Raw genomic sequence first — 27,174 nt, forward strand, 5'->3', positions numbered from 1 at the left:
GCCATTCTCCTTCAAATCGGTGAATTGATTAAAGAACCGTCAAAGATCCGCGCAAGCACATTCGAACTCCTCCTACGAGAGAAGATGAGGTTGGAAAGAGGCGAAGCACTTAAACCTGATACCAAGATGCTCATCGAAAAGATGACCGAGGAGGTTCGAAAGACACACGAAGTGGAACGGGATGTTATGAAAGCATTTCAAAGTTTTCGGCGTGATGAAGGTTTCCAACGGCCTCGATCACCAGTGCGAAGGGAACATCAGAGATCACGAGAGTATTCACATGAACGAAATTACGACTCTCGCAATGAAAGATCAAGAGAACGTTCCCGCGAAAGGACCCGTGACTATCATAACGAAAGAGATGATAGATCACGCTCGCGCAATTACGATTACCGTGGCGGCAGATCATGGGTGCGCCATGGAGATCAAGTAATTGAGACCAGCGCACATCGTCGCCATATACCAGCTGACCGACGACGAGATGAACCTCGTCAAGAAGAAACGCGTCGAGATGAACCACATCAACAGATACCGATGGGAGTTGGTTTCTGTCATCCAAAAGTCAGAGGGTTCACACTGGAACGACGAGAAGGAACCTTAGCGGGACCTGTCAGAAGTCGCAGCCCGTACGATAAGGGATGGCAGGAAGATATGAATTACTTCGCAATTTTCCCGATAAATCACAAACGAACTTCGAGCGGAGAACGCGACGATACTCCACCGAAACAGCCGAAAGTGAAGTCAGTGGTCCATATGGTAGAACCATTGATTGTGACGATGGACGAAGACGAACCGATGGAAACATCATCAACTGACAACGTTGTCCACAGATGAAATGTGGTATTGGACCGCGATCTTGAACCATCGACATCGGCGCGACGTGAGCAGAAAGGCCCTCACGAATCGCACAATCGCCGTCAAGAACCGCAGAATCGATATCAACCAGAACGTCAACAGGAACGACCAGAACGACGACGTGAAGATGGTCACCGGAGAGATCACTCGCGCTTTGACAATTCACGACGCAGGTTGATCAGCAAAATGTACGACATGGATGATATGGAAATTGAATCGGAGCAGTCAGTGATGATACATGCGCAGCTCCACAATCTACGCGAGTTTCTACGGGACTCTAATTACGAAACGGATCTCAGAGAGAGCAACCTCGGTCGCCTGGAGATCACCACCGAATCTGCGATGGTGTGTTACACACCAATCCGACAATGTGGCTTACCGAGTCTCCTCGACTTGAGCTTATGGGAAGACCCATTGGATACAATCGACAATACGGGACTTACACAGTTCCGCTACCAAGAAATTAAGGAGCGAAGTCTATATGTGGCACAATTTGTGCTACGTAACGTGAATCCGGCATTCAAGGTACTTACGGCACGAGCAGCCATTGGACTGACGGTTGACCCTACCGACTACAAATCGCGAGTTTTCGGTCAGAAGGTCTTTGCTGCGAGATTGGGCCATTTTCCGACACAGAATCAGCTGTTTTCGGACTTTACGAAGGGGAAAGTTCCGTCTGTGTACCGGGAAAAGGTTGCTAAATTAGGAATGCCGTCGAGACATCAGGAGATCGCACTTAAAGCGAAGGACGGATTGGCGATCTGCAAAAAGCGATTTGATGATTGTAACCTCCATGAAATACACGAAGCACAGTACCAGGAAAGAATCAATCGAATCCGAGATACTATGGACACGCCGTATATCGAGCCGCAAGATCGAGTCCATGAGTATATCGAAGATCACCTGGTATGGAAAGGATCGAAAAATCCGACAACTTCTAATGTTCCGAATACACCGGGCCGACGAGCTGCTCGAAATCAGAATATCCGGAATCAGTATGAGGATGCCAGACAACGATTGGCTGAAGATCCTCAAAATCGGAACTTGCAACGTGAAGAGAACGATGCACGACATCGTTTGGACGCGATCAAACGTTCACGACAGGGGAAAGGTCGCGGGCCACGACACATCGTCTTACGAGTTCAAGCGGAAGAGGACGTACCGGCTGGATCAGCTGCACCAGTTGATCGGACTTCTGACAGAAATCAGCCGGGTCCAACGCGAAAACGTCCACCGCGCGACAATGACGATGGAGATGGGTCGAATGAGATGATGGATCAGTAAGACTGATTTAATAGGAGTTGCTACGGCTTATGTCGGCATCCCTATATATCGACTCATCTTAGTTAAGAGAAGCTACGGTACATTTGGCCGGCTCTCTAAAATAAGGTTGAAGAGATGGATCGTGCGACGAGATGAACTTTACCAGGGAGGCAAGCTGAGATGAGCTTGAAAGCCGATGAAAAATGGCTAAGTTCCTCCATGACCTATGCTGAATTAACTGTACCAGATGATGTCGCACATCCACGATCAGAAAGATGATCTTACCAGGGAGGAAGCGAACTTCGCTTATCTATATGATGTCCTCCATGACTTAACCGGATCTTATTATAAAGTCGTACAATTGATACGCACCTATTCCAAAGCTGAAGCAGTATTCCTAAGACGTACATTCGATACGCACCTTATTCCTAAAAGCTGATGTGATGAAAGTCGCACGAGGATGCGCAAGAGATGCTCAAACGGAGTGGAGTTGCTCAAGATGGAGCGGAATGGGCCAAAGAGAAGCGGAAAAGCGGTGGACAGGATACCTGTGACCTATGCAAGTCGAGTGGAGGATCCTAGTCTACATGTTCATTTAACCACTTTTGTTGATCTGTTTTAACTGTTGATCTGTTTAAATGGAATAGTATTTTTATACAGATCTCTTTATTCACATTGTGCATTTGGAATCATGTGATAAGAAGGAACAAGAGAATTTGATGTTTTTTTTACGAGAGCGCGCACAGACCACCGATCGGAGCGGAATGGAATGGATCGAGCTTCGACGGAGCTCAGCCTCCCACCCAGAGGCATGTGAGGCGATGGCTCCCTTGCGTCCACCTGCGTGACGCTACTGGCGCTACGGGAGTGCTTCGTTGCACTGCTGCGTGGGGAATTGCCGTCTGTGACGCAGCGCTTCTCTGATTGGTCGGCTACTGCCGTTCGTTGTGTTCACTGCTGCGCAGTGTATTAGAGTTGTCGAGAGCAGGTGGAATTTGGCTCTCTGAGTGTGTTGAACGTCAGTGTGTTTTGGTTCTCGATCGGAGATACTATTAAATTGTATAACGTAGTCTGGATATCGTGCGTTGCGCATTTCATCCCTAGTACGACACGTTCTACATTCTACGGAGTCCTGTCAGTCTGGGCTTCCGTCCTGGACTCTTTCACAGTCCACGGTGATATGCTTCTAACTTCGAAATACCGAAACTTTGCTGTCAACTGGTGGAACTTCTCCATGGTATTTAGTTAACAATTTTATCATCAACGAAGGACGGTTGAGAACATTTTGGGTTTTCAATGAAAACAGTTAACAGAAAGAAATCAAGAATTTGAAGCTTACCAAGAAAAGCCGGAAGCGTAGCCCAGTTGGCTGAAAACTATAAGGCATAAGCGCAACAAATATGCTTTCGTCGAAGAACTGGGATATTTTTTCTACCCTCTGGCGGTGGAAACGTTCGGTACGTTTGGAGTATCTTTTGCTGAGCTCATCCGTTTCGCCGGCCGTAAGATCCGCGAAATAGAGCCCTGCGCGAGCGCCGAGCCTCGGCTCGGCTCGTGAGCGCTCGCCGCTCGCGAGCCGAATGAGCGAGCTTTTACCGCTACTGGCGCGAGCCGAGTCGAGCCGAGCGGTCGTTTATCGATGGGCGAGCGAGCCGAGCAAGCGACAGTCAGAGGTCACGAGCGAGCTGAGCACTGCTTTCTGTCCCGTACTATTTTTTATAGAATTTCTAACGATTTTCTTGCAAAAATGCGCGTTGGCTTCGCGCTTCGCGCGAAATAAGCTGTTCGGAACTATTTTTTTTATTAATTTCTAGCAATTTTCCTGTAAAAAGCGCGTTGGTTTCGCGCTTCGCGCGAAATAAACTTGTTTAAATTCATGCAGCAGCGCTGCCATGAAAAAAACCAAACTACGTTTTACATTAATCTGCATACAACTTTGCTCGCGAGCGGTCTGAGCAGAAAAACTTGAAATCGTTCACGAGCCGAGCGATCCGAGCAATAAGAAATCTGGACACGAGCCGAGCGAGCGAGCAAACGATTCAGCACGAGCGAGCTGAGAAAAATTTTGCAACAGTTAAAATGACACGAGCGAGCGTGAGCCAAACATTTGACGCTCGCGCAGGGCTCTACCGCGAAATTACCGGAGAACCACGATCTACGGCCTTTTTAAGGCAGCGCTTAAGCCTTGCAGTAGTCAGAGGAAATGCAGCTGCGGTTTTGGGTACACTGTCTGCACGCCCCAAGATCACTAATGGGACTAACGATTTTGGATGTTTTTTCAATGTTTAAATTCTGATCATTTTAGGTAGTGTAAACCTGTGCTAGCCCATCTGATCTGTAAGCTGACTGGTGTCGAATAAAAAGTCAGAATTTGAATATGTAGACGAAACTGCCTGTCATGTGTCCTGTATATAGTAGCTGCCTACCGTAGCAGGAAACCACAACCGTTATTTAAGCAGCTGCCGTAGGGGTTGACAATCCTGAATCATTACGAGTACCGTATCGGTATTTCCTTCCTTTATAATAAAAGAATAAGAAGGTGCTGAAAATTCGTATCTGTCAGGGTCTAAGTCATAGATAGACTCAACCAAACGTGGATGTCTATGTACCGTTCGATAGCCCAGAATGTGTAGATTTGTACAAAGTTATCAGGTTACCAAAAAACAAAAACCCCTTTGAGAAAAAATTAAAACATGTAACAAGGAAAGTCTACGGGACGTCAAAAACCAGTTAACGCAGCGCAGCTAAGTAAGTAGCTGTCACCTTGGGCAGGTTGTGGGCCCCACAACCTGCCCAAGGTTGTGGGGCCCACAACAAAGTCAGCAAAGCCCCACAATGTGGGGCTTTGCTGACTTTATCGTAACGGCGAAAAAGTACGGCTGCCGCTGCAGCTGGCCCGTTTTTTGTCGAGTTCGTTTAAATTGCTTTTAGATTTGCGAAGGTAAAGGGCACACGTTTGAACTTTAAAGTATGTCCAGTTGTCATTTCTCCAGATTTTTGTAAAACGTACTGTAAAAAACTGCACATAGTATTGATAGTTATCTGACTACTATTCCCGTTATGAAATTTCTGCACTTGCTGCAGTAGTTTCGCAATGTAAATCTGTGTTTGATTTGATATGTTCAGTTTATGTCCGCGTGGAAACTTCTTGCGAGCTATGCCGCGTTCGGGTTTCGAACCTCATGATACCCAATTCGATAGTTTAACAGGGAGGTGACGCCAAGAGACACGACGCGAGCGGATCTCAAGGAACAACAAGCGAGACATTCTGCGTAGTGTTCGGCACAGTAACAGCCAAATCCCGAACTTATAGAAACTACAAGTATACACAATCCCAAAACAGGCGAAAGTCGAACACTGGGTTTGCTTTATAACGCGGGTCCGTATGAGCGCCACGCGTCAGCGAACAGCGGTGAACCCGGATGAGGCTTTAATTCCGAATCTAATGCGCACCGTGGCGCAACAAACACCCGACTAACAAGGAAGTATTACCGTGGACTCAGGATGAATCCAGGCAGAGACCCAGACTGACAGGATTCTGCGTAGCGTACTATGCTATGAGAACGTGGATAAATGCACAACGCACGACATCCAGCTAGCATGAGAACACTTTATCGAGTGACTGAACAACTGACTGATCGCTAATCAAATCGCACTGATCGGAGAGCCACACACAGTGTGCGCGCATCCGCATCAGGCGCCACCCACCACTTGGTGCAAACAAAGAACGGCTTTAGCCGTCAGCCAATCAGAGACGAGGCACAACCCAGACAGCAGAATCCACGTAGTGCAACGAAGGTGGACGCTGGTGAAGCCATCGCTCACAGAAAGATTCTGCAGCCAGTGCAACTGTGCTGCAGATCCGTCAAAACAGCGCAGCAATGTGCGGGGTGGAAATCCCCAGAAACAGCGAATAGCTACTGAGGAGGGCGGAGCGTGCCGCCCTTACAGCTTTTAGTTTTCGGAATTGTACTTTCAACCCACAAGTAGACGTGGAAAACTGAAAGCTAAAAAGTAAAGTCGACCACTCCGTTACAAACTTTTAAAACCATTCGTTTGGTTCAAGAACGATCTCACGACGTTCACCCCGTGCACTACGTTGTGTATGTACTATTTACCCTGTAAAGTGTAAACTACCTTTTCGATTTTCGCTTTTCAACGTCCCTCATGGTCCGACGTGGAAAAACATTTTGCAGTAGATTTCCTGCACAGTAATTTTGCTATGTCTGAAAAGATGTACGCGTAACTGTAAACATACCTAAATTCCAGAAATTATTGTTCTTATAAATTCCAGCAATAAATTCTTCTGAAATTCAGAACTTATTCCAAATTGTATGTCCAGAAATTTACTGTGCGACAACACAATTGGTATTTTGTCCGACTGTTTACAGTAGCAAGATGTACAGTACAGAAATATTTTAAGACAAGCAAGTGTAGTGAAAGCGAATTCAAATATCAAGCGAGAAAAATTTTGACTTGGACCGTTGGGCCGTTGGGCCCGGCAGTAAAAGGAATGAGCGGAGGGAAAAGTAGTACGAGTACCGAAAGTTTCACAAAGTTTTTTGTGTACAAAAATACGAGTACGATTGAAAGGCAATGAAAAGTGTTGAACGGAGTGGTCAAATTAATAATATATTCTCAAATGTTCTAAACGGTGCCACCGCGAAAGTTTTTGGTTGTTCCGCTTTAACACTGACGGCTAATCAGTACGTACAGTCTGTATTTATTACGATCGTAGCATTATTAACGAAAATAATGTACGAGTAGGTCTCCACACTTGAAAGTTCGTGCAGTTATCAGCCGCTAATTTACTTCGCCTAATTTGCGCAGGGTCCACTAGTTGTTTATTACGAGTTATTTGCACTTCGAAGCTGTTAGAAGTTCCCAGCATTAAACTGCGTAATAATATCCTGATTTCGCATCTCAAACTTTATAGTGCTTATTTTTTCCAAATTAAGTTACTCTTTTATCTTACCATTCTCAGAACTTTGCAAAAAATCGTTTGTGTGTGTGATATCATGCCGCAAAGGCGTAGTTTAACTGGCCGTGCAGAATCCAGCGCAACAAAGCAGAGCACCAGTAACGAAACGCCGGAACGACGAACTCAGCGCCAAGAGACGGATAGATTGCGACATTCAAGGTATCTTTCACGTTCACATTAGCTGCTGGTTGATTTTCAAGATTTGGACTTTAGGGATTGTTTGTAGAAGATCGACAGTAAATGAGCGTACTAAAAGTCTACAGCAATCACGCACCATCACGCAAGTCTGCACCGTCGCAAGTACAGCAGAGTAAGAACTATTAATTTTATTCTTGTATTATTGCTTGCAAACATCGTGCTTCACTTTCACTTTTATGTTTATCAATATGATAAATACAGATTTTACTGGATTCTAGCAATGGATCTGACCAAGCGAGTACCTCTCACGACTGGGAAATGAATGATGTTTTGAGAGCAGATTCACCTGTTAATTTAGCGTTGAATGCAGTGCCTAATATTCGTAGCCGTGCTCCCCGTCTTCCACCTATGGCTGCCAGACGTTTTGCCAGCGAGCACGATGTACCTGCGCATTCGCTTGGTCCCATGAATCTCATTTGTGGATTTTGTTTGGCCATGAGTTTTCGCACAGAGAACAGTCTGAAGTGTTGTCACAAGGGAAAAGTATCCTTACCTCCGCTTAGCGTGCCTGCTGAAATGTTGGCGCTGGTAACAGGAGAAAGCGAAGAGTCAAAGACTTATCTGGAGAACATCCGACAATTTAACTGTGCCAATGCATCTTCGTCCTTCGGAGCCGATACTGTACCTCCGCCCGGATACGGTCCATATGCATTTCGCATTCACGGACAAGTGCATCATTATATAGGGGCGGTCATGCCGACGAATGGAACTCCCGCCCGTTATAGCAGTTTGTACTTTCTTGACACTGATACTGTCCTGAACATGCGACTTCGTCGGGAGGAGATTGCGGATAGTAGTCCACTTACTATGGCCAAGCTACAAAAGATATTAGCAGAGCACAATCCGTACTCTAATTTATTCTGCCGTATGGGTGAATTGATGCGACACAGCCAACATCTTCCTCCTGAAATGCGCGACATGTCGATGGTGTTATTGAAAGCAAACGGGGGTTGATTTTGTACATAAGGTAATCTGGATTATCATTCATTCCGAAATAACTTACGCAAAAATATTTGCGCAAGAAGGGACGGAGTAAGTGTTTCGCATTTTGTTCCGATATACAGGCGCTTAAAGTCTATGCGTTGCTCGCGTAAGAAATTACACTGAAATACAAAATCTTGCGCGAAGCCAGCATGCGGTTTTACCGCAAAAAATTGCTACCACCTCCATTAAATATATCAAAAACATGTTGATTTAAATGAGTCCGCTATAAGGGATGAGTGCAATCCTACTAATTAACATCATTTAAATACTCATAAATATTTAATATTTTGAAGTTTAACTACTGTAAAAGGTTAGGTTTCGAAGCGCGAAACCAGCAATAGGTCTTCCTTTGGAATGCTAGAAATTCTTAGACAAATAGTTTAATTACTCGATTATCATTGAAGGCCATTTTAAAAAATATGTTGAGTATTTAGGGATTGAATCTATTCCGTGCCCCATCTGTGTTCACTGAAATAACAAAACATTAAAGATACATCTTAATGATCTTACCATAAAAGCTATCAGCAGACTGTCGAACTAGATTTGTTTTAGCTTTTAAAAGCCTTACAAGCGAGTAATTCTATTGTAGACCATTTGCTGCGCATTTTGCGCGGGTCTAACAAGTACCGTAATAGTTACGTATAAAAAGTATTGTAACAGTTAAATCAGGCCAATTAACTTTGGCTTTGTATAAACATTAGGCGTGAGCAGTGCGGTATGCTGACTACAGGTGAAGCTGTGCAGTTGCCGTTACTCGCACGCGATAGCGGAAATGACCATGCCAGTAATGTCGGTTCCGATGTGCTATACAGTGTGCACTGAAGGTGATGCAAAAGGGTAGCTGCCGCTGTATTTTCAAGGGTACACAGGTAACTTATAGACTGCTTACTGAGTAGTTTGTTTGCAGTTGTACCATCATTCTCAAAACTGAAAAGTTCATTAAAAGTAGGATGCGGCAAGAAAGTACATATGTACTGCTGTTACTACTGCAGTACAGCATACAGTATAACGGGGGCATAAGTTCATAACTGAAAAAAACCGCATATTGTTGATATATTCTGTTGATTTTATTTGCTAGGGTCATTTTACATTGTCCTTATATAAAGAAAGGGGATTTTGTAGCTTTGTAAGCCTATGGCCGCTCGGAAGTATTTTTTTTATTACTTGACCACTGGTCATCTTGATGACCGTAACGATATCTAACGAAGGTAGGTCTTGTCACAACGCTCCTTTTAATCGGGGGTGCTTCTCAGTGCGATCTCCCATCGTTTTCTATAAATTCCGGCGTATTACTTGCCAAATGGCAGGATGCCAATCCCTGTAAGTTTGGCAGGCTATCGCCCTGCTTGACCTATGGTCACGAAAATTCCAAAAAACAATTTAATTTACCTTTATTGAATTATTTGATTAAGTACTGCCAATTTTCAAATTGATATTCATGTTCCTTCTGGTAGATGACTTTAGTGGGTTAACTGCAAGCAAAGATTCTCGCCGAATTATCAGTTGGTCACGTTCACCAGCGTTAAGTTGATCATGTCGGAAGTAAGGCTGTTCAACATCACTCCAGAGGATGCGCAGAGTCAAAACGCGGACTTACATCGAGCAACAGCGACTTACATCGAAGCGAGAAATAGGCGTATCAAGTTCCAATTGGCTGGGCTTCGTTGTAAGTCGCTTTTCGCTCGATGTCTGTCGGTGGGCGTCGACGAAACCCGTTACGAAGAGAGGCGTACCTTGTAACGGGTCTAAGCGACGCCCAGCTACTTACAAACTTCGCGTTTTTGCGATCTTGATTGGTGCGTCAGCATTATGAGTTAGATCGAGGCTGCCCACCGCCAATGGCAAAATTCGAAACCATGTGATTGTTTTCCCATACTTTAATTTAGCATAAGATATCGTGGCAGTAAAACAACGGGTTCCTTCTTTTTCTAAGTTAATTTTTCAAACTTATTGGCCTAAGTCACTACTGTGGAAAATAGAAAAGTTTTTCTTCTGTATTAGGTTTATACTTTATGCAGCAGGGGAGCCTGCGTTCTGGGATTCCAGATTAGACTGCGCAATATCAGCGGTTGGCCGAGTGTGCCCGTGTTTACTGATTGCTTGTTGCCTGATCATATTGTTCTATTTGGTTTTGATATCTCCTGTTGCAGATGACCAGCGTATTACAAACTGATTCCGACTTGCCAAAAGGTTCACAGATCCTTGTGGCTGTCTCTAGCGATTTGTGGTATACTTGTCATGTATAGCTGCCGTCGTATCGCAGGGAACCCTGCGCGCTGGCTACCCAGCTGTTGGTGCTGCTTACTGCTTACAGCACTCTCCGTTCTGTGCTTGAATTCTTAATCTGATTTAATACGCGAGTACGATTAATACTGTTGGACAGCCTTCCATCGTAAGTCAGAAATTAATTTTAATATTTTGTTAATTTAGCGAAGTATGAGTTGGAATGAATTGTGTTGGTCGAATAACCTCATTTTTATTTCGGTCTGTATTTTTGACAGAAAATTGTATACTCGTACCGTTTGGCGGGTTCCCGCTCTGATCTGGGTACCCAGAAAGCCAGAAGTATTTTAAACCGTCTTTATTTATTTTAGCTAAAAATAATACTGAATAGCAGTACCCAAGCGCACCTTCTTTTGGTGCTCTTCAACAAGTTATATGGCATTATTTATGTTTTAAAATTGTGGTGATATAATCTGGAAGCATAATGTCTGCACGCATAATGTCAGTCTGTGTATCATGAGTGTTGTGCGCATGCGGTCGAGTTTAGCCCGTACATAGTTACATGCAAGACGTATAAACGGGCGCGGTTTTGCGTTCGATGTCTGTATGTCAAGGGTAAAAAACGTTGTAAGTAAGTCCGCGTTTTGACTCTGCGCATCCTTTCTACTTTTAAGCATCTTCTTGTGCCCGCAGTTATGAGGTTTCGCCTCAGGCACCCACGTCATGCGTTTAATCATATTTTTCGCTTTAGTCGCCCCCCCCCCCGCAATTTTGCGAACATCATTTTTTACGACCTCTTAATAGAAAATATTTTACTCGCGGTGACAGCAAATTTGCTTTCATGATTTTGGTCGTTAACATTTGGGCCCGATGGAATGTTTTAGCACTGAAAGTAGTAACGAATACAGAATGTACTGTACTGTTTGCGAATCCGTCATGCATTTTTTCTAGCAAGATGGGTACAAACGAGTAGAAATTCAGCTTATAGTTTACATTTTCGTCCGGCACACATATTATTGTTAACATTATGGCTGCGTGCACGGGTGGTATTTTTGGGCCCGCACGGGTGTTTGCTGCGTGCAGGAAGTTTGGGAGCGCGTTTTGGCTGCGTGCACGGGTAAATCATTAAATTTTTAATTTAAATTTAAATATGTATTTTAATTATAATTTTCTTACATAATTACTACTTTTGGAAACTTACTCACTTAACATAAAATTTTTCAATGAAAAAACAGTTCAGTACCTATGGCAAGTAGAAAAATTTTCTGCGAAATTTGCTGTGCATATCAAGTTATATGTTACCACCTAATGCTTGTTAGTGCAGTACCATGAAATGAAGAATTTGAAAGTCACAGAAACAAGAGCCGAAGACCTGAGAATTTCTCTAATACAGCCATGGCTACCGCGTTTGTTTTCGGGATGGATCATGGAACGGCCTTTTTTGAGCAGGGTCTGATGCGAACCTTGATGGCCGCTTATTAACAATTCAGTTGACACCGTTCCTACTTGCATCAAGCCGCATAGAAAAAGTCTCAGCCGTAAAACAAAGTATCTGTAAACATTTCTGGATTATGTATGGCGCATGAAAAATTATTTCAAAAACCGGTCGAAAAAACTGTTGCGGTTGAATATGAACTGGAAAACTGTAAATATCACGACCAAAATTGGAAAATCATTAAAAAAATTAAAAAGCCGTGCACCCAGCCAACACCCCTACGGACCCACAAAGTTCACCCAGCCAACACCCGTGTCCGAACTCCGTGTACGCAGCCAACACCCGTCCACTCATCCAGTACCCGTGTTTCCCGTGCCCGCAGCATCGACCTGTTGTTAATGCGGTAACCGTTAACTTGTTAACAGTTTTGCCGGCCGAGGCGTACAGCAATAAACTGTGTGAAACGTGCCAGGGGAATACCCTCGCACTCTGTTGGGACATAAGATTACAATCAATTTTTAACTTCCAATGTTCCGTGCGGTGTACTTTTTGCTTCTGATAACGATTTAGCTTAGATTTTTTACTGTAGCCGCTAGATGAACTGGCACCACAGAGTGTGGTGTACGAAAAAATTCAAATATAATATACACACTTTGCTCCCTACTTGGTTTTTTGTTTTTAATTTCGAGCTGATATTCTTTGTTGGTGTTCTAGACGACGCAAATTTTTATTTTAGCTTTTGGCAACATCAAATTAACTAAAAGAAGCGACAAATCAAGAGCTCTGATATTGCTTGATTTCCGTCGCATGGCCGCTTCGACGCAAGGAAATTTTGCCGCAAGGATATCTCGACAAAGCGGCATCTCGCCTATCGGATAAATGATTTACTGAGCTTAATAAAAGAGTCAGAAAATGGAAAACTAAAAAACAAAACCAAGCGAAACCCAAAAAACCTAGGAATCCTAAAAAACCTAAGTCACAAGCGCAACAAAGTTTGGTACGGATTAAACCACTCCTAAAAGAAAACATAAGAATCCTAAGAAACCAAAGAAACCTTAGAAACCAAAGAAACCAAAGAAACCAAAGAAACCAAAGAAACCAAAGAAACCGAAGAAACCGAAGAAACCGAAGAAACCGAAGAAACCGAAGAAACCAAAGAAACCAAAGAAACCAAAGAAACCAAAGAAACCAAAGAAACCAAAGAAACCAAAGAAACCAAAGAAACCAAAGAAACCAAAGAAACCAAAGAAACCAAAGAAACCAAAGAAATCAAAGAAACCAAAGAAACCAAAGAAACCAAAGAAACCAAAGAAACCAAAGATACCAAAGAAACCAAAGAAAACCTAAGAAACCTAAAAAACCCAAGAAACCTAGGAAGCTTAAGAACCTAAGAAAACCTAAGAAAGCATAAGAAGACCTAAAGATAGTCTAAGAAACCTAAGAAAAACTAAGATCAAACCTAAAAAAACTGAAAATCTAGTGAGAATTAACTCAATTAAGTAGGACAGCGCGGTGAATTAGTTTTGCGGCGATTATTCGCATCGTCCGAAAAGTCCCAAAACGAAATGTCCGCGACCAGATGTCTTGCGTCGAAATGTCGCAAAGGCAAAATGTCTCAAAGCATAATGTCCCAAGCCGAAGTGTCCAAGCGTCCGAATGTCCGGCGGCGAAATGTCTTCGTGGCAAAATGTCTTCGCGGCGAAAAGTCGCGCGTCGAGTTTGAGTGCGGCGAATTGTCACACTTCCCATTGTCCGTCTGCGGGATGTCTGGATGTATGTGCTGTACATATAGATGTGGCAAACCGTACCCAATACTACCGTATACGGTATACAGTACCGTAAAATCGTAAGGAACCGTATGATTCACCGTACGTAGAGAAAACGGTAAATGATTTACCGTACGTAACCGCAAGCCAAAAATCAGGTTTTAACATGGCCGAACCGTATACGGTGTACGGTACGGTCAATCCGGTTACTGTCACCGTAACCGTACCGTAGCCATAGAAGCGTTGACTGAAACCGTAAGTAACCGTATCGAAATTCGAGGATATTAATTTTCCGATTGTATAGTGCATACGATAGAGGCACAGAAAAGTACGGCGTCAACCGGCGATTGAAAAGAAAAGCAGTACGTTGGCAGGCTGAAAACTGCTCAGGTCATTGTACGGTTAAATACGCTTTGGTCACGTACAGCAACGAAAAAATAAATCGAGTCGAGTGCACGCGAGAGCGTGACCACCCTGCTAACGGTCGGCGATCTGAGCGCACAAAAAGAGATCTACAGGCCTGCCATTCACTTGTACAATCTGACTAAATTTCGACATGCGACATGCTGGGACACCGTGGCCGTGTCTCATGTGAATGCTAGCTCGAGAAAAGCCGGGAGCGTAGCACAAATGGCTGAAAACAGAAAGTGCGGGAAATACGATTTCGCAGAAGAGTTGGGATATCTCTTCTATCCGCTGGCAGTCGAGACTTTCGGGACTTTTGGAGTGCCCTTTGCGGAGTTAATTCGATTCGTCGGCCGGAAGATCCGCGAAGTAACCGGGGAACCTCGAACTACGGCCTTTTTGAGGCAACGTTTAAGCCTGGCAGTAGTCAGAGGAAATGCAGCGGCCGTTTTGGGCACACTGCGCGCTCGTAATGATACTAACGATTTTGGATGTTTTTTCAATGTTTAAAATTCAGTCATTTTAATTAGTTTAAATTTGCGCAGGCTTCTTGTCATTGAGTACAGGCTGTTGCCGAATAAATGGAAATCTGACTAAATGAGGACGCTACGGTCTATGTTAAAAAGCCAGCGAACAGCCTTTTTTGCCCGCTGAGGCTGGTTGATCAATGCAGCCTCTCTGTTGTGACTATAAGCAGACCGAAGACAGCGGATTCCAGTGCTGCCAAAAAGCGCAAGCTGAATGCTGCCTTGCTGTACTGAAGTATCGATCGAGCGGCACATGTGTGTGCGAGTGGGTTAATCCGCTCGCATTCACTTACACACGTATGAGTGTGGCTGTCTGTGCGCGTACGAGCTGTAGAAACCGGTTTTCGCTGTCTTCGCTAGAACGCACACCCTAAACCCGTAGCTTCCTTTCGGCCTAGACTCCAACTCTGACTCTGACTCTGATTCTGACCACTCAAACTCTGACTCTGACTACTCAAAGTCTGACTCTGACCGCTCAAAGTCTGACTCTGACTCTGAAGGTTTCTTAGGTTTCATAGGTTTCTTAGGTTTCTTAGGTTTCTTAGGTTTCTTAGGTTTCATAGGTTTCATAGGTTTCATAGGTTTCTTAGGTTTCTTAGGTTTCTTAGGTTTCTTAGGTTTCATAGGTTTCTTAGGTTTCATAGGTTTCTTAGGTTTCTTAGGTTTCTTAGGTTTCATAGGTTTCTTAGGTTTCTTAGGTTTCTTAGGTTTCTTAGGTTTCTTAAGTTTTTTAAGTTATTCTTAGGTTATTCAGTCAGAGTCAGAGTTTGGACAGTCAGAGTCAGACTTTGAGTAGTCAGAGTCAGAGTTTGAGCGGTCAGAGTCAGAGTCTGAGTCAGAGCTTGAGCGCGGGCCGTTACACAGGTTTTACTGGATGTTAAATTATTCTGTAGACGGATGAATCGTATACATTGGCGCGAGAACGGTTTGTGCGCGCAATATCTGGTTGGGAAATTATGACTGCCAAAAAAATTCCAAAATTCCAAAAAGTTTAATGCATTTAGGTGAACGAAAAGCCCCAATATGGAGCGATCTCTTTCAGATTATACATGAAAACGCACACTGGCATTTGACATGAAGATACTTTTACACTGAACCAGGTTTTCACATGTTTTTGAAATTTTAAAGTGAGCTTCCAAAATTGTAAAAATCAGTTTAGCATTTTAAAAATGTGAAGCAAACTTTTATGGTACTTTCAAAATGATCCCACACAGAGTGCTTTCGCTGCGTTGTGGAGATGCCGAGATGGAACGCTCATACATAATTAGCCGGTTGATATGAAAGCTGGAGACCGTCGGCGTCAACATTTTCTTGATGTATCGGATCAATGCGCCCGTGACAGTATTGTCTTCTCGGTCAAATTCGCAAGCACAGTCCTCATGGGCGTCCCGAATGCAGATGCTGCGTGTGGGTGGCGCGATATGCTTGAAGACGCAGGCGCGCGCAGCGTAACTGCTCTGCAACTCTCCGTATGCCTTGTATCTGTACTTCAACGATATACGAAAGTCTTGGCGCAGTTCGTCTGAAGTTAGAACCGCATTCCACAGATTACAGGTGCGTTGACAGCGCAGCCGTTCGATGGTGTCCAGTGACAAAAAGATCTCCGCCAGAATCTCCGGCAGCAATGTTAAACTGCGTGATTCAGCGGCAACCAAAGGCCTTCTCCGTTTTGGCTCTTCCACATCTTCCACGTCTTCTGCCAGGTTTAATCTTGCTGTAAATTCAACTTCCTTCAGCAAGTTAGCCTACGTGAACCTGAATCCGTCAGTGCAGGTTAAGGGATTTAGCATCCGCAAAGTGACCCGGTACATGGCGCCAAAGTGGTGTAAACGAAAACTTTCGCTCTCGCGCACTTCCAAAATCTTTTGTATTGTTGATGACATTCTGTAGCCAGATGATTTATGTACACTGGCGTTAAAACCGTTTGTACGCGCAGCATCCGGTTTGGAAGTTATGGATGAAATAAAATTCCAGAGGCTTTAAGCGCACGGCGGTGTGCCAAACGTCTCATATCTTCTCCCAATTTTGCGTAAAAACGCACATTTAGCATGAGGACCGTTTTTACAACCAACCAAGTTTTCACATTTAATGTCCTTTATGGAAAGACTTCTCACTGTCATACAAAAGTAAACTAATTATCCCTGCTATGGAATTTCGCATTCCGTTCGCTGTCTTTCAGCTTTAGCGCCTTCGATGAGATGAATATACATGATTCTTTGAGCAACACTTGCGCTGGGAAAAGCCGGTGGATGTAGGGAGCCTGGCGCATTTGACGGCAGAGTTAATTAATGCAGAACCCAATCGACTCCATTTTGATTTGCTCAAGGTACAGATACTTCCTGATTTTCCCTATAGTCCAAATACATACATACAAAGTACTATAAAAAATTTCTTTTAGAGATTCCATAGCATAGCGTTTACTGTTAAGATTTCCCTGTAGCTCAATAAACATTTGCTCATCATTTGAAGATTTTAAAGAGATTCCAGACGAACGATCCGTGACCATCCGCGCATTATGTAGGTCGAGAGTGGATGCCAGACAACGTGGAAGACGAACTGAGCGATTTGGATGTGCGCAAGCTAAACAAAATATGCCGGTACGGGTTGTCGGGTCACGTAGCGAAGTACAGCGATCGGTCATCGCCAGACAGCAAAAGCGCCGAAGAAGACGATTCTATAAAATATGTCGTAAAATACACTGTGAGTCAGAGTTCTAGTGTGAGCCGTAAAAGGCCCCCAACATTTCGTCGAGCATATTTTCACGGGCTGTCTGTCGCCTGGATCGATCGCGCTCGGTATTATCACAGTCATGTTCGTCCTTCGGTCGGATTGATTTGGAACCGAAAAACGCACACCTTGCATTAATTCGCATTTCCATAATATGCTTTTGGGCTTCTTTTAACAATTCAATGGATGTAATCGTTACCCGTTACCTTTGTAAAAATTAATGGGAAAGTCTTCTTTTTTAGATCGTTGGCAATACAAGCGCGCATAACAAACTAACACTACCGTACTTTGTGTACTTTCATTCTCTTCTAACATGACAACCAAACAGACAATGGTATATTCAAGATAGAACAAATTAAACAACCGAAAGTGTCTGAGCAACGTTTACGAAACAAGGCTATGCTAAAACAACGGATATGACACGAACTAAGAGCCTCCAGTCGTAGGCGGAGGCCTCATTAACAGTACCTCACGCCTCACGGCCGTTTAAGGTGATACAGTGGGTAAATCGTCCATACTCCTAGTTTCTCATTTCAGATATTCCACAGTGGCCCATCGCCTGAGCACCGATCTGTGGTGACCGACGTGCAATATAATATGCAGCGATAAACACAGAAGGCCGAACGGCGCGTTCCCCGAAGACGCGCTTGGGTGGCACAATACGGACCGCTTGGACTGGAACGCAGTCCTGACAGTGAATGATATGAAAGCCACACTGTTCAGCAGAACGATCAAACACGCCAGTTCTGCTGAACAAGCAACTTGGCCGCGTACCATATCCACGGTTGATCCGCCGAAAGTCGCGCTAATACCTGGATATGCTTGTTAGAACTGGCGCGCGATGCCGTCGTTGCAGCATTACCATGACTTCGCATACCATCATTCGTTCAATAATTTTTCAGGTGGTGGGCCGTTATTCAGGGGGTTTATCGAAAGTGTCTGCAGTCAAAGCGCCGGATTTCAACTGGACCGGATTTCAATCCGGTCCAGTTAAAAGCCGGTCTTTTGACTAATGTCCATAATATCATGTCCATGATTCATGTCCATAATGTCCATCGGGTCATGGAAACCTAATTTCTTAGCCACCGACGGGCAGCAAATAGAAGGCTAGCATTTGTTGCCTGTTGAGATATTGAGGCCAGATTTCAACGGGTCGTGGATGTATAATTTCACTGAGACCGTTACTCTGCATAGTTCAAACCATGACGATACTTTTTTCAACGCACCAATAGCAATAGCAACAGCTGCAAAACCAACCTTGCACAGCTGGATGGCTTTTATGGGTGGGGTCGTTTTGAATTTCTCATGGTCACAGCAAGTTCGGATGGGTTTTCTGTCACTTAATGACAGATAACACATCCGAACTTGCTGTGATACACGATGAGCATGGTTGTCGCTGTCCAGCGGCTGTGCTTATCATCTACCAAGCGAGTTTGCATATAATCAAGAAGTTGAAGATAACCAGTCAATTGTCCTAGAAACCTCGTCGCTAGAAACAACGAAAGGAACACCCTTAAAACGATCAATGTAACGGCCAAAATATTTTGCTAACTGCTAATAGAATGCTAAGCTGAAAATTCCCAAATTTAGTATGCTTTACCTTAGCTAAAGCGGCGGTTATGGTAAATATTGTTACTCACTTGAACTTGGTAACCTAAGACCCATCTATAGCACTTCGCACATTTATAACTGCTTACTTTACGGCGTTTACGCTACTTTGGAATCCTTAGTTGCCGTTCTGTAGTTTCCTTCTTTTCCTTATTGTGTACTCTGCTGCATCTAATAAACTCACTGCCACGCAGATGACAGTTTGGTCCGTAATTATTTAGCTCTGCCTAATATTTACGTAACAACACTGAGCATGAAACCAGTAAATACGCCAAGCTTGTTTGAGAAGTTGTTTCCGGATAATACCAAGATTGTCAATGCTGGGTTTGTTCGGAAACAACTTCTCAAACATAGCTTGTCCAAACATCGACGAGGCTAAAAACAGATAACGGTATCAAAAAATAAATTAAAATCTTGCTTAAGTAGTTCTTGCCGGCGTACGGCCTGTCGATTGTTCGGCAGGTTGAAGTTCGACTTGATTAAGTCGACACAATTGAAAATTAAGTGGGCAAACCTAACTGAAAATTTATTCAGTGGACACAAGTGAGCGAGTTACATCTCGTATGGATAAATAACTCAACCAAATTTACTTCATCTGTGCATTGCTATACGAAGATAGCGATGTGGTATAAAATAGAGCGGTATAGACTTATATCCAATAACTTCAACATGAAGTGCAATTTTTATACCGCTTGGGAAGCACATGGATCGTGTCGTGTCAGAATTTGCGCTGACAGCCAGCTGTTTACCCAACTCTTTCTCGGTATTAGCGCCACTGATCGCCAAAGTACAAAGTATTACCTGTGGGCCGATAGTCAGTGCGATCGCATCATTTACTTATCTCTCTACTGGAGCCAACCGGCTAACTACCAGTGCTACCTGTACTTCCCTGTGGGACTCCAGCTCTGAAATCATCCCTGCCTGTGCACAAAAGCTGGGTGGGAAGATACGACAGCAAAACCGACGCAGTACTAACGCCAGTGTAGTGTCAAAAAAATCCAGCGTGGAAATGCGGCCTCCGTTCAGGGAGCAGCTATCCCAAGAGCAATTAACATTTTGCTAACATTTTCTGTTTTTCTTTCTCCGTCCGCATGTGACTGCTGTTTGCCGAAAGTGTGTAGGTATTGCGATGTTGTGGTAAATGTTTTCTGAAGTGCGGTGAACATAACTAAACTTGACTAGCCCAGCACATTTGATTTCTTTGTTCCTGGTGAATAAAGATCCTGGATTCTATCCTAATGTGGACTTGTGAACATGAAACAGGGAAAAACGTTCCGTGTTTGCGAAAGTGTGCTCGATATCGAGATAGTCGAAATCCAGAACACAGTCAGTCGTTATCCGTGACATCGACAGCCGTTCGCATTAGTTGCGTGTCTAGGTTAACAGCAGCAGCACGAACGCATTCACCGGTCAGCAAAATAACGGTCACCATAAAACCCACGAGACATTGGCGTCCCCAGTGAGCATGCGATTGAAAACGCAGTAGTTACGGTACAGCCATTCAGCGAGATCACGGGACTGGACCAGTCCCGTGACCACGCTAGACAAATAGCGTTTGCGAAAAGCGTCAGTACTCTCCGCTGTCGAACGGTACAACGGCTTTGTAACGGTTCACAGGTTGTTTCATTACCAGCCACAGGCAACGGCTTAATCGTAAACCACCTGTTCTATCCATTTGTTGGCCTTTTGATTTTGATAAGCCGATGCTGATACCTACCGGGTAGCTAATGTTGTCTATACTGGTATAAGAACTGCCATGTTCGTGCGGTTACCTCTCGGATTTCGGTTCGTTGTGCAGTTTTTTGTGTATCCAACAGATGAGGCCATTGGTGTCAATTCGAAAACAGACCTGAACCAGCGCGTATATAGATGGCGCGATTCAAAACTTATTAAGCTTACAGAGCCAGAAGTTAATTACGATTTACGTCTATTAACATAAACTTTTTAGGCTGAAGCTGAACCGTCTCGATTCATATTGCGATTCGAAAAATCTCTTATTACGGAAAGTCGCGTGTGTGAAGTGCGTTTCGTATAGATTACGCAACGTAGCGTATGCAGAAGCGTATCATCTCCCGGGATCCTCGACCACTTCCTCAAATGGCAGTAACGTGAGCGCAGATACCGTATACTGTAATATAGAGGTTACGTTTTCACTAGCTCTTAAATTTTGCTGCTGTTTCCTATTAATTTTGTAGTTCCTCCCCCAAATTCGTGATGTTTAGCGCAAGACCATTTGAGCCACGACGATACCGTGCGAAGTTACGGTAAGGCCTGCGCGCTTAGCAAAGCATTGGATATCCGGGTAACCGGGTTGAGTTTTAACAGCGTTCAGCGATCAGTCGAAAGAAAAACTTAATCTGTCTAATACCAACATTATGTGTGTTCTCATTACGCTTGATTTTCAGTAAATTCGATTTTGTTTCGTCACTGGGTAATATGAATCACTTTGCAACCATGGTCGCGCAATGAGAGTTCCATAATCCCTCGGCGAATTTCACTTAGTTTCGCCTCCACGTGTGTCAAAACGGATTTCGAGCGGGCACGCTTCGCTCGCCCGCGTTTTTGTAACTCTGATTTTTGTCTTTTGTGTAACTTTTGTGTGACAGTAGACTGAAACGACTGCTGTTTAGTAGCTCTAGCTACAGTACGACAAAATCTATAAACTAGTACAAATTACAAAATGTCAAAATTTAATCTACTTGTACAGTTGTACGTAGTCGTACTCACAATTACAGTAAATCTACTGTGCGGCGTGTGCGCTCATTACGCTAGGCGGTCGGCTGGCTGCTACGTGAACTCATCTCATCAGTGCCTAGTCCTACAATCTTCACGTCAGCGGTCCGAAGTACAGTTTTGAGGTACTCCTGATATTCGAATTTTAGTGCGTTTGAAGTAGCTCTTTTATTCAGCTGTTGATTTGTTTTCCTATTTTGAACAGTTTTTTCGTCCTAAGTTCGTAACTTCGTACACCATGTCGAAGCTGAACAGTTCTGATTTGACTCATGATTGTCCCGCTGACACTGTGGAGCTCTTGCGCGAACTGCGTGTTCTGCAGTCGACAGGGATCTTGTGCGATGTCAAGTTGACAGGCAGCGACGCATCCTCGGTGGGCATTCCCTGTCATCGCTGCGTGCTCACCGCGCACAGTCCTTATTTTCGCGCGGTTTTCACCCACGATGGGAAGGAATCCTCGGAACCAGTGTTCCGCCTGGGCAACATCGATCAGCGCACGTTGAAGGAGTGAGTGACAGCGTACCACAGCTTCTAGCATCGTGTAGAACGGGTTCCACGATTAATCATGACAGTCTTTGACTTGATAACGCGGCAGTAATTGGTATCTTGGTGACTTTCAATTTGCTCCTTGGCTGATTTATGGATAACGCTGGTTTTTGCCCAGGTTGGTAGGATACGCGTACACCATGGACCTGAACCTCAGCGACGACAACGTGACGTCTGTTCTGATCGCGGCGCAGTTTCTGGGGATGACTCCGGTGGCCGCCAGATGCTGGAAATATTTAGAAGAGCATCTGTGCGTGTCCACTTGCTTGACCGTCCACGCGTTGGCCTCCCACCACCACAATCCCCATTTGGCCGCGGCAGCCCTGGACTTGATCTGTCGTCACTGTCTCTCTTTGACGCAGGGCCTGGACTTTCTGCAGATGGACGCGCAACAGGTACGGCCCTGTGATAGTCATCATGATTGATTGATTGATTTTTAATAGAGTACTCTACAGATGTCACACGTTGGCTGGAATTTAGTGTTTTAAAAATTACTTGAGGCACAGACATGTCGAAGAAGTTCGCACCGATGTTCAGGATGATGCAATAATCGTGTAAATACCGATGCCTTATTTAGCCAGCAGTCTATGGACTGCATCACCTGCCATAATCCCCAGACCACAGATATTCTTAAAATATCATATTCGAGCTCAGCGTTATTCATTCATCTTAGAAACGGCATTTAGAATGCAGAAAAATTTCGTCTTCAACTCAGTTGCTACCGCCCACAGAAACGGTGGGGCACCTGGGGGACCGGCAGTCAGAAATTTTTTCTTCCGAAAACAGTTTGAAAAAAATGGTTCCTAGATCAGAAAAATTCGCTGATTATTAATAAGTGGCCAGATTTGGCTTAAAAAATAGTACATGGTTGATGGGGGTCTCGTGTAAGCCCTTCGTATCACTCTAAATCGTATCCGTATCAAAGGTGCACAGAATGCAACATGCTGCAGTGTACCTGTTTGTTGGGCAATGTTGGCAGGTGGCCGAGCTGTTGGCGTCGGATGACTTGGAGGTGTCCAGCGAGGATCAGGTGTGGGAGGCGGTGCAGCGCTGGCTGGATCACGACCGTCCTGAACGACTGCCGCATGTGTCCGCCGTCCTGCAGGCTGTCCGTGCGCCGTTCCTCAGCGCGGAGGCTCGACAGGAGTACGCGGCGCTTCTGGCCGTTGCGCCGGTGGGGATCCCGTCGGGCCAGTCCGCGGAGGACGGGCAGTTGGCCGACGGGACAGCGCAAAACACCATCCCACGACATTCATGCGGTAATTGTTCTGTATTTACGATCTGATTCTGTGTCCACTATGGAGCGAATTATTGGTGGCGTCTACTAGTTAGCCAGGGGTTGTTCCTTGTTTGTAGCGATTTTACTGTGTTAGGTGATCTTAGTGTAAATTACTAGAGCTAGCCTTTGGCTGGCCGACGCGGACGCTGAACGCTGCGCGCATGTTGTGGTTCTCGTATAAATGTTTGATAGTTCTGTTTGTGTGTGTTAGGTGCGCAGGACGTGATCGTATGCGTTGGCGGTTACAGTGATATTCCGCATAACGTCGAAGATTTGGTGCACGTCATCAACCCTTCCATCCCGGCTGCGTGGTCCATGAAGGCGCTGCCAGCGGCCGTGGATGGCTGCGTTGCAGAGATGCTGGACGACCGCTGGATGGTCATCGCCACCGCTGAGCACATCCGCACCGTACAGCGCGACAGCCACTTCACTGGCCTGCGAACCGAGGGGGGCCAGGTGGCCGCCCTGCCGACACCGCGCCATCCCAACACCGCCGGTGTGGCCGTCCTCAATGGGCGCCTGTATGTCATCGGTGGCACCCATCGTGATGACGAGGACGATCTGTTGGCGTGCGTGGAAGCGTACGATTTCCTCAGCCGTTCCTGGAGTGCTGTTTCCGCGCTGCCCCACAGTACTGGCTACTGGGTAGCGGTGGCGTGTGCCGGCCGGCTGTATGCCTTCGGCAACGACGGTAGCAGTCTGGCCTTGGCCTACGATCCTGCCGGTGACACCTGGACCCGACTGGCCGATATGCCCACGCCGCGTGCCGGGGTGGCTGCCTGTGTGACGCCCAGCGGACTAATTTACATTGTCGGTACGCACTAGTACGAGTGTCTATCCAAATACAACGGGGAAACGCGATTGTATAATGGGTACGATCCCCGATCAGGATAGCATAGAGGAAGGGATTCTAAGAAGTTATAACGTCGTTTTGCTTGGTACTTAGTTTGTACTCGCATTATGATAAGTACTTATTAAAGTTCATCTGGTACGAGTAGTAGGGAGAGTAGCTCATGGCGGAAGGGTCCACAGTCTGTACACTAAATGTTGCGGGTGCATTTGTGTAGGCGGAGCTGTAGGTGTCGCTCCCGGGAATGTGGAGGAATTGGTAGCATGCGCGCTAGTGGAATCCTACGACCCCACCACCAATCAGTGGCAGAGAAAAGGTGGGTCTCATATGGTGATGCTGTAGACGTTGCTGGTATCAACAGGTGTTGGACAGTACGAGTGTGGGTCGGCATGAACCGTCGGGTATCGGGTGTGTTGTTCTTATCACAGGAGACCCTCAAGAAGAGAGGTCGTCCCGGATGTGCCTGCGTGGGCGGGAAGCTGTATGTGCTGGGTGGATATGACTATAACGAGTCAGCGATGGTCGTCGGTGTCGAAGAGGACAGCATCGAGGTGTACGACGAAGAGGCCGACAGCTGGGCGCTGCATGAATGCCGCCTGCCGCTGGCCAAGCACGGCTTCGGATGCGCTGTGATGAAGCTGAAACCGGGCTGACCAGCACTCGTTCAGCGAAGAATTTTGCCAGGATCTGGCAATCGCTAAATTACTGGTTTATGCGTTATGTTTTTTAACTTTTTTTGTACCGGTTAACTGTTGACCTCGATCTGCTGAAAGTTTTTACGGCCAAAGAGTTATGGCGAGGATCAGTTTTTAAGTTTGTATAGTGTATAATCGACCGGACCGCAGCGAGAGTCCTCTAGTTCAACAAAAACAGAAAGTTGTCTATCTGTCCTGGAAGTCAGAAAAATTAGAAAAGCCAAACTTTAGAAGAAATGTAGAAGGTCACGGTTGCTTATGCAAAAAAACTCGCCTGCAGATAGGTGTCAGTTTGGATATGGTGTGTCTACTAGTAAGTTGTAACTCAAAATTTAATTAATGCATACGTATTATATACTTGTAGTATTACAAACATTTCGTTACCGTGGAATGCAAGATTTCAATTTTATTTTTATTCTGCGGGCGTTGCCCTTCATGTACTGTCATAACAAAGTTTACGGAAATCGCGGCAACATGCTAACACATCCTCAGCAGGGCGCCATCCGAGGGAAACCGAGAAACGGCCGAAAATTGCGTCGATAGGGGAATCGAACCCCGGCTACGTCGTTAGATCCGCGTAGGCAGTACCACTGCACAAAGTGTTAAAGCCCCTTTTAAAGACTTGCCGCTGTACATGAGCCGCTTCTCTCCTCACAACATCGTATCGCATGCTGGCGCAGCAGACTCGAACAAATTGCACTCTACTCGTAGAATTTGTGTAATTGTGAGCACATGGGCGTATAAAGACACTTGATGTTCTTTTGTTGTTTGCCCCAGATAATGCAGCACTTTAAGGCACAGCTTCGTCAAGACACTACAGTCGGCATTCGAAAAAAACATTATGCAGTTGTAAAATACGAGAACCGTTTAGACTCTTACCTTTTACTAGCAGACCCCACGCAATTTGCGCGGAGTAATTATTGCGATGGACTAAGGACATAACCCAGTGCAAAAATTATAACTGCATGGCATGAATTACAGGTATTATGGAAAATTTGCCTGTCTCTTGACTGACTGCAGAGATGAACTTAAAGAGGAAAAGTGATATTTTTCTCCCAAAGGCGGATAAATTTGCTCATTTGTTTCCGGTCTATTTCTTAATTTCCAAATCCGGAACCAATCATTTACCTACTTGATAGTCGAAATTTAAACATTAAAAACAACCAAAATCTCTATCTTCTCTTGGTTTAAAAGGTATCGTCCGTGGCATTTCCTTTAGCAAGGGCGAGACTAAAACGCTGCTTAAGGAAAGCAGTAGAACGTGCTTCTCCAGTTAAGGGAAGTGGGCCGGTACATGGTACCGATTTCGTATACATGCGCGAAAACTTACACTTTCGCGCACTCCCAAACACATTTTTGTTTCGGTTTATGACGTTTTGTAGCCAGAAGGTTTGTATACACTGGCGTGAAAACCGTTTGTGCGCGCAACATCCGGTTCGGGAGTTATGGCTGTTACAAAATTCCAAAAAGTTTAAATGCGTTCAGGTGTAAAACAAAAGTCTCATTATAGACCGATCTCCCTCAAAATTTGCACGTAAATGCACATAACCACGAAGAACGTTTTTACACCGATCCACTGTTCTAGCATGTTTTTCAAATTTTAAAATGAATTTCAAAAATTTTAAAATTCATTTTAAAATTTGAAAAAAATCATGGAAGTCTGGATCGGTGTAAAAACGATCTTCATGGACATGCGCATTTACGTGCAAAATTTGAGAGAGATCGGTCTATAATGAGACTTTTGTTTTACACCTGAACGAAATTTCTAACTCGAACCGATGTTGCGCACAAACGGTTTTCACGCCAGTGTATTCAAATCTTCTGGCTGCAAAACGTCATAAACCGAAACAAAAATGTGTTTGGGAGTGCGCGAAAGTGTAAGTTTGCGTGCATGTATACGAACTCGGTACCATGCACCGACCCACTTCCCTTAAGTCTCGAATTTTGCGGCCCATAAAATGCAACAGTTCACTCAGAGCGGGCTAAATACTCTCAACGTCTCAATCACTAAAGTATAGAAAAATATCCATTTTCCAAAAACGAATATGTGCGACATTTGGCATTTTCTGCAAGCTGAGCCACGTGTCCAGATTTTTCGA

The 27,174-nt window shown here is 44.8% G+C and overlaps 1 protein-coding gene across 1 annotated transcript; it reads left to right on the plus strand.

The window, feature by feature from the left end:
• The first annotated feature begins 21,943 nt into the window (after positions 1–21,943).
• On the plus strand, positions 21,944–25,033 carry LOC129600788 (kelch-like protein 5). Its single transcript, XM_055499369.1, has 6 exons — positions 21,944–22,212; positions 22,370–22,646; positions 23,231–23,510; positions 23,742–24,344; positions 24,598–24,696; positions 24,753–25,033. The coding sequence occupies exons 1-6, from the start codon at positions 21,944–21,946 to the stop codon at positions 25,031–25,033; spliced, it is 1,809 nt and encodes a 602-aa protein (XP_055355344.1).
• Positions 25,034–27,174: the final 2,141 nt, after the last annotated feature.

Source organism: Paramacrobiotus metropolitanus, unplaced genomic scaffold, assembly GCF_019649055.1.
Source record: "Paramacrobiotus metropolitanus isolate TYO unplaced genomic scaffold, Prichtersi_v1.0 Parri_scaffold0000196, whole genome shotgun sequence".
NCBI classification, from domain to species: Eukaryota; Metazoa; Tardigrada; class Eutardigrada; order Parachela; family Macrobiotidae; genus Paramacrobiotus; species Paramacrobiotus metropolitanus.

Bases quoted from the DNA above. Each gene is read 5' to 3' on its own strand.
- LOC129600788 (XM_055499369.1), top strand. From the start codon at position 21,944: ATGTCGAAGCTGAACAGTTCTGATTTGACTCATGATTGTCCCGCTGAC. The intron at 22,213-22,369 runs GTGAGTGACAGC...GTTTTTGCCCAG, and splicing joins GATCAGCGCACGTTGAAGGA to GTTGGTAGGATACGCGTACA. The intron at 22,647-23,230 runs GTACGGCCCTGT...CAATGTTGGCAG, and splicing joins TGCAGATGGACGCGCAACAG to GTGGCCGAGCTGTTGGCGTC.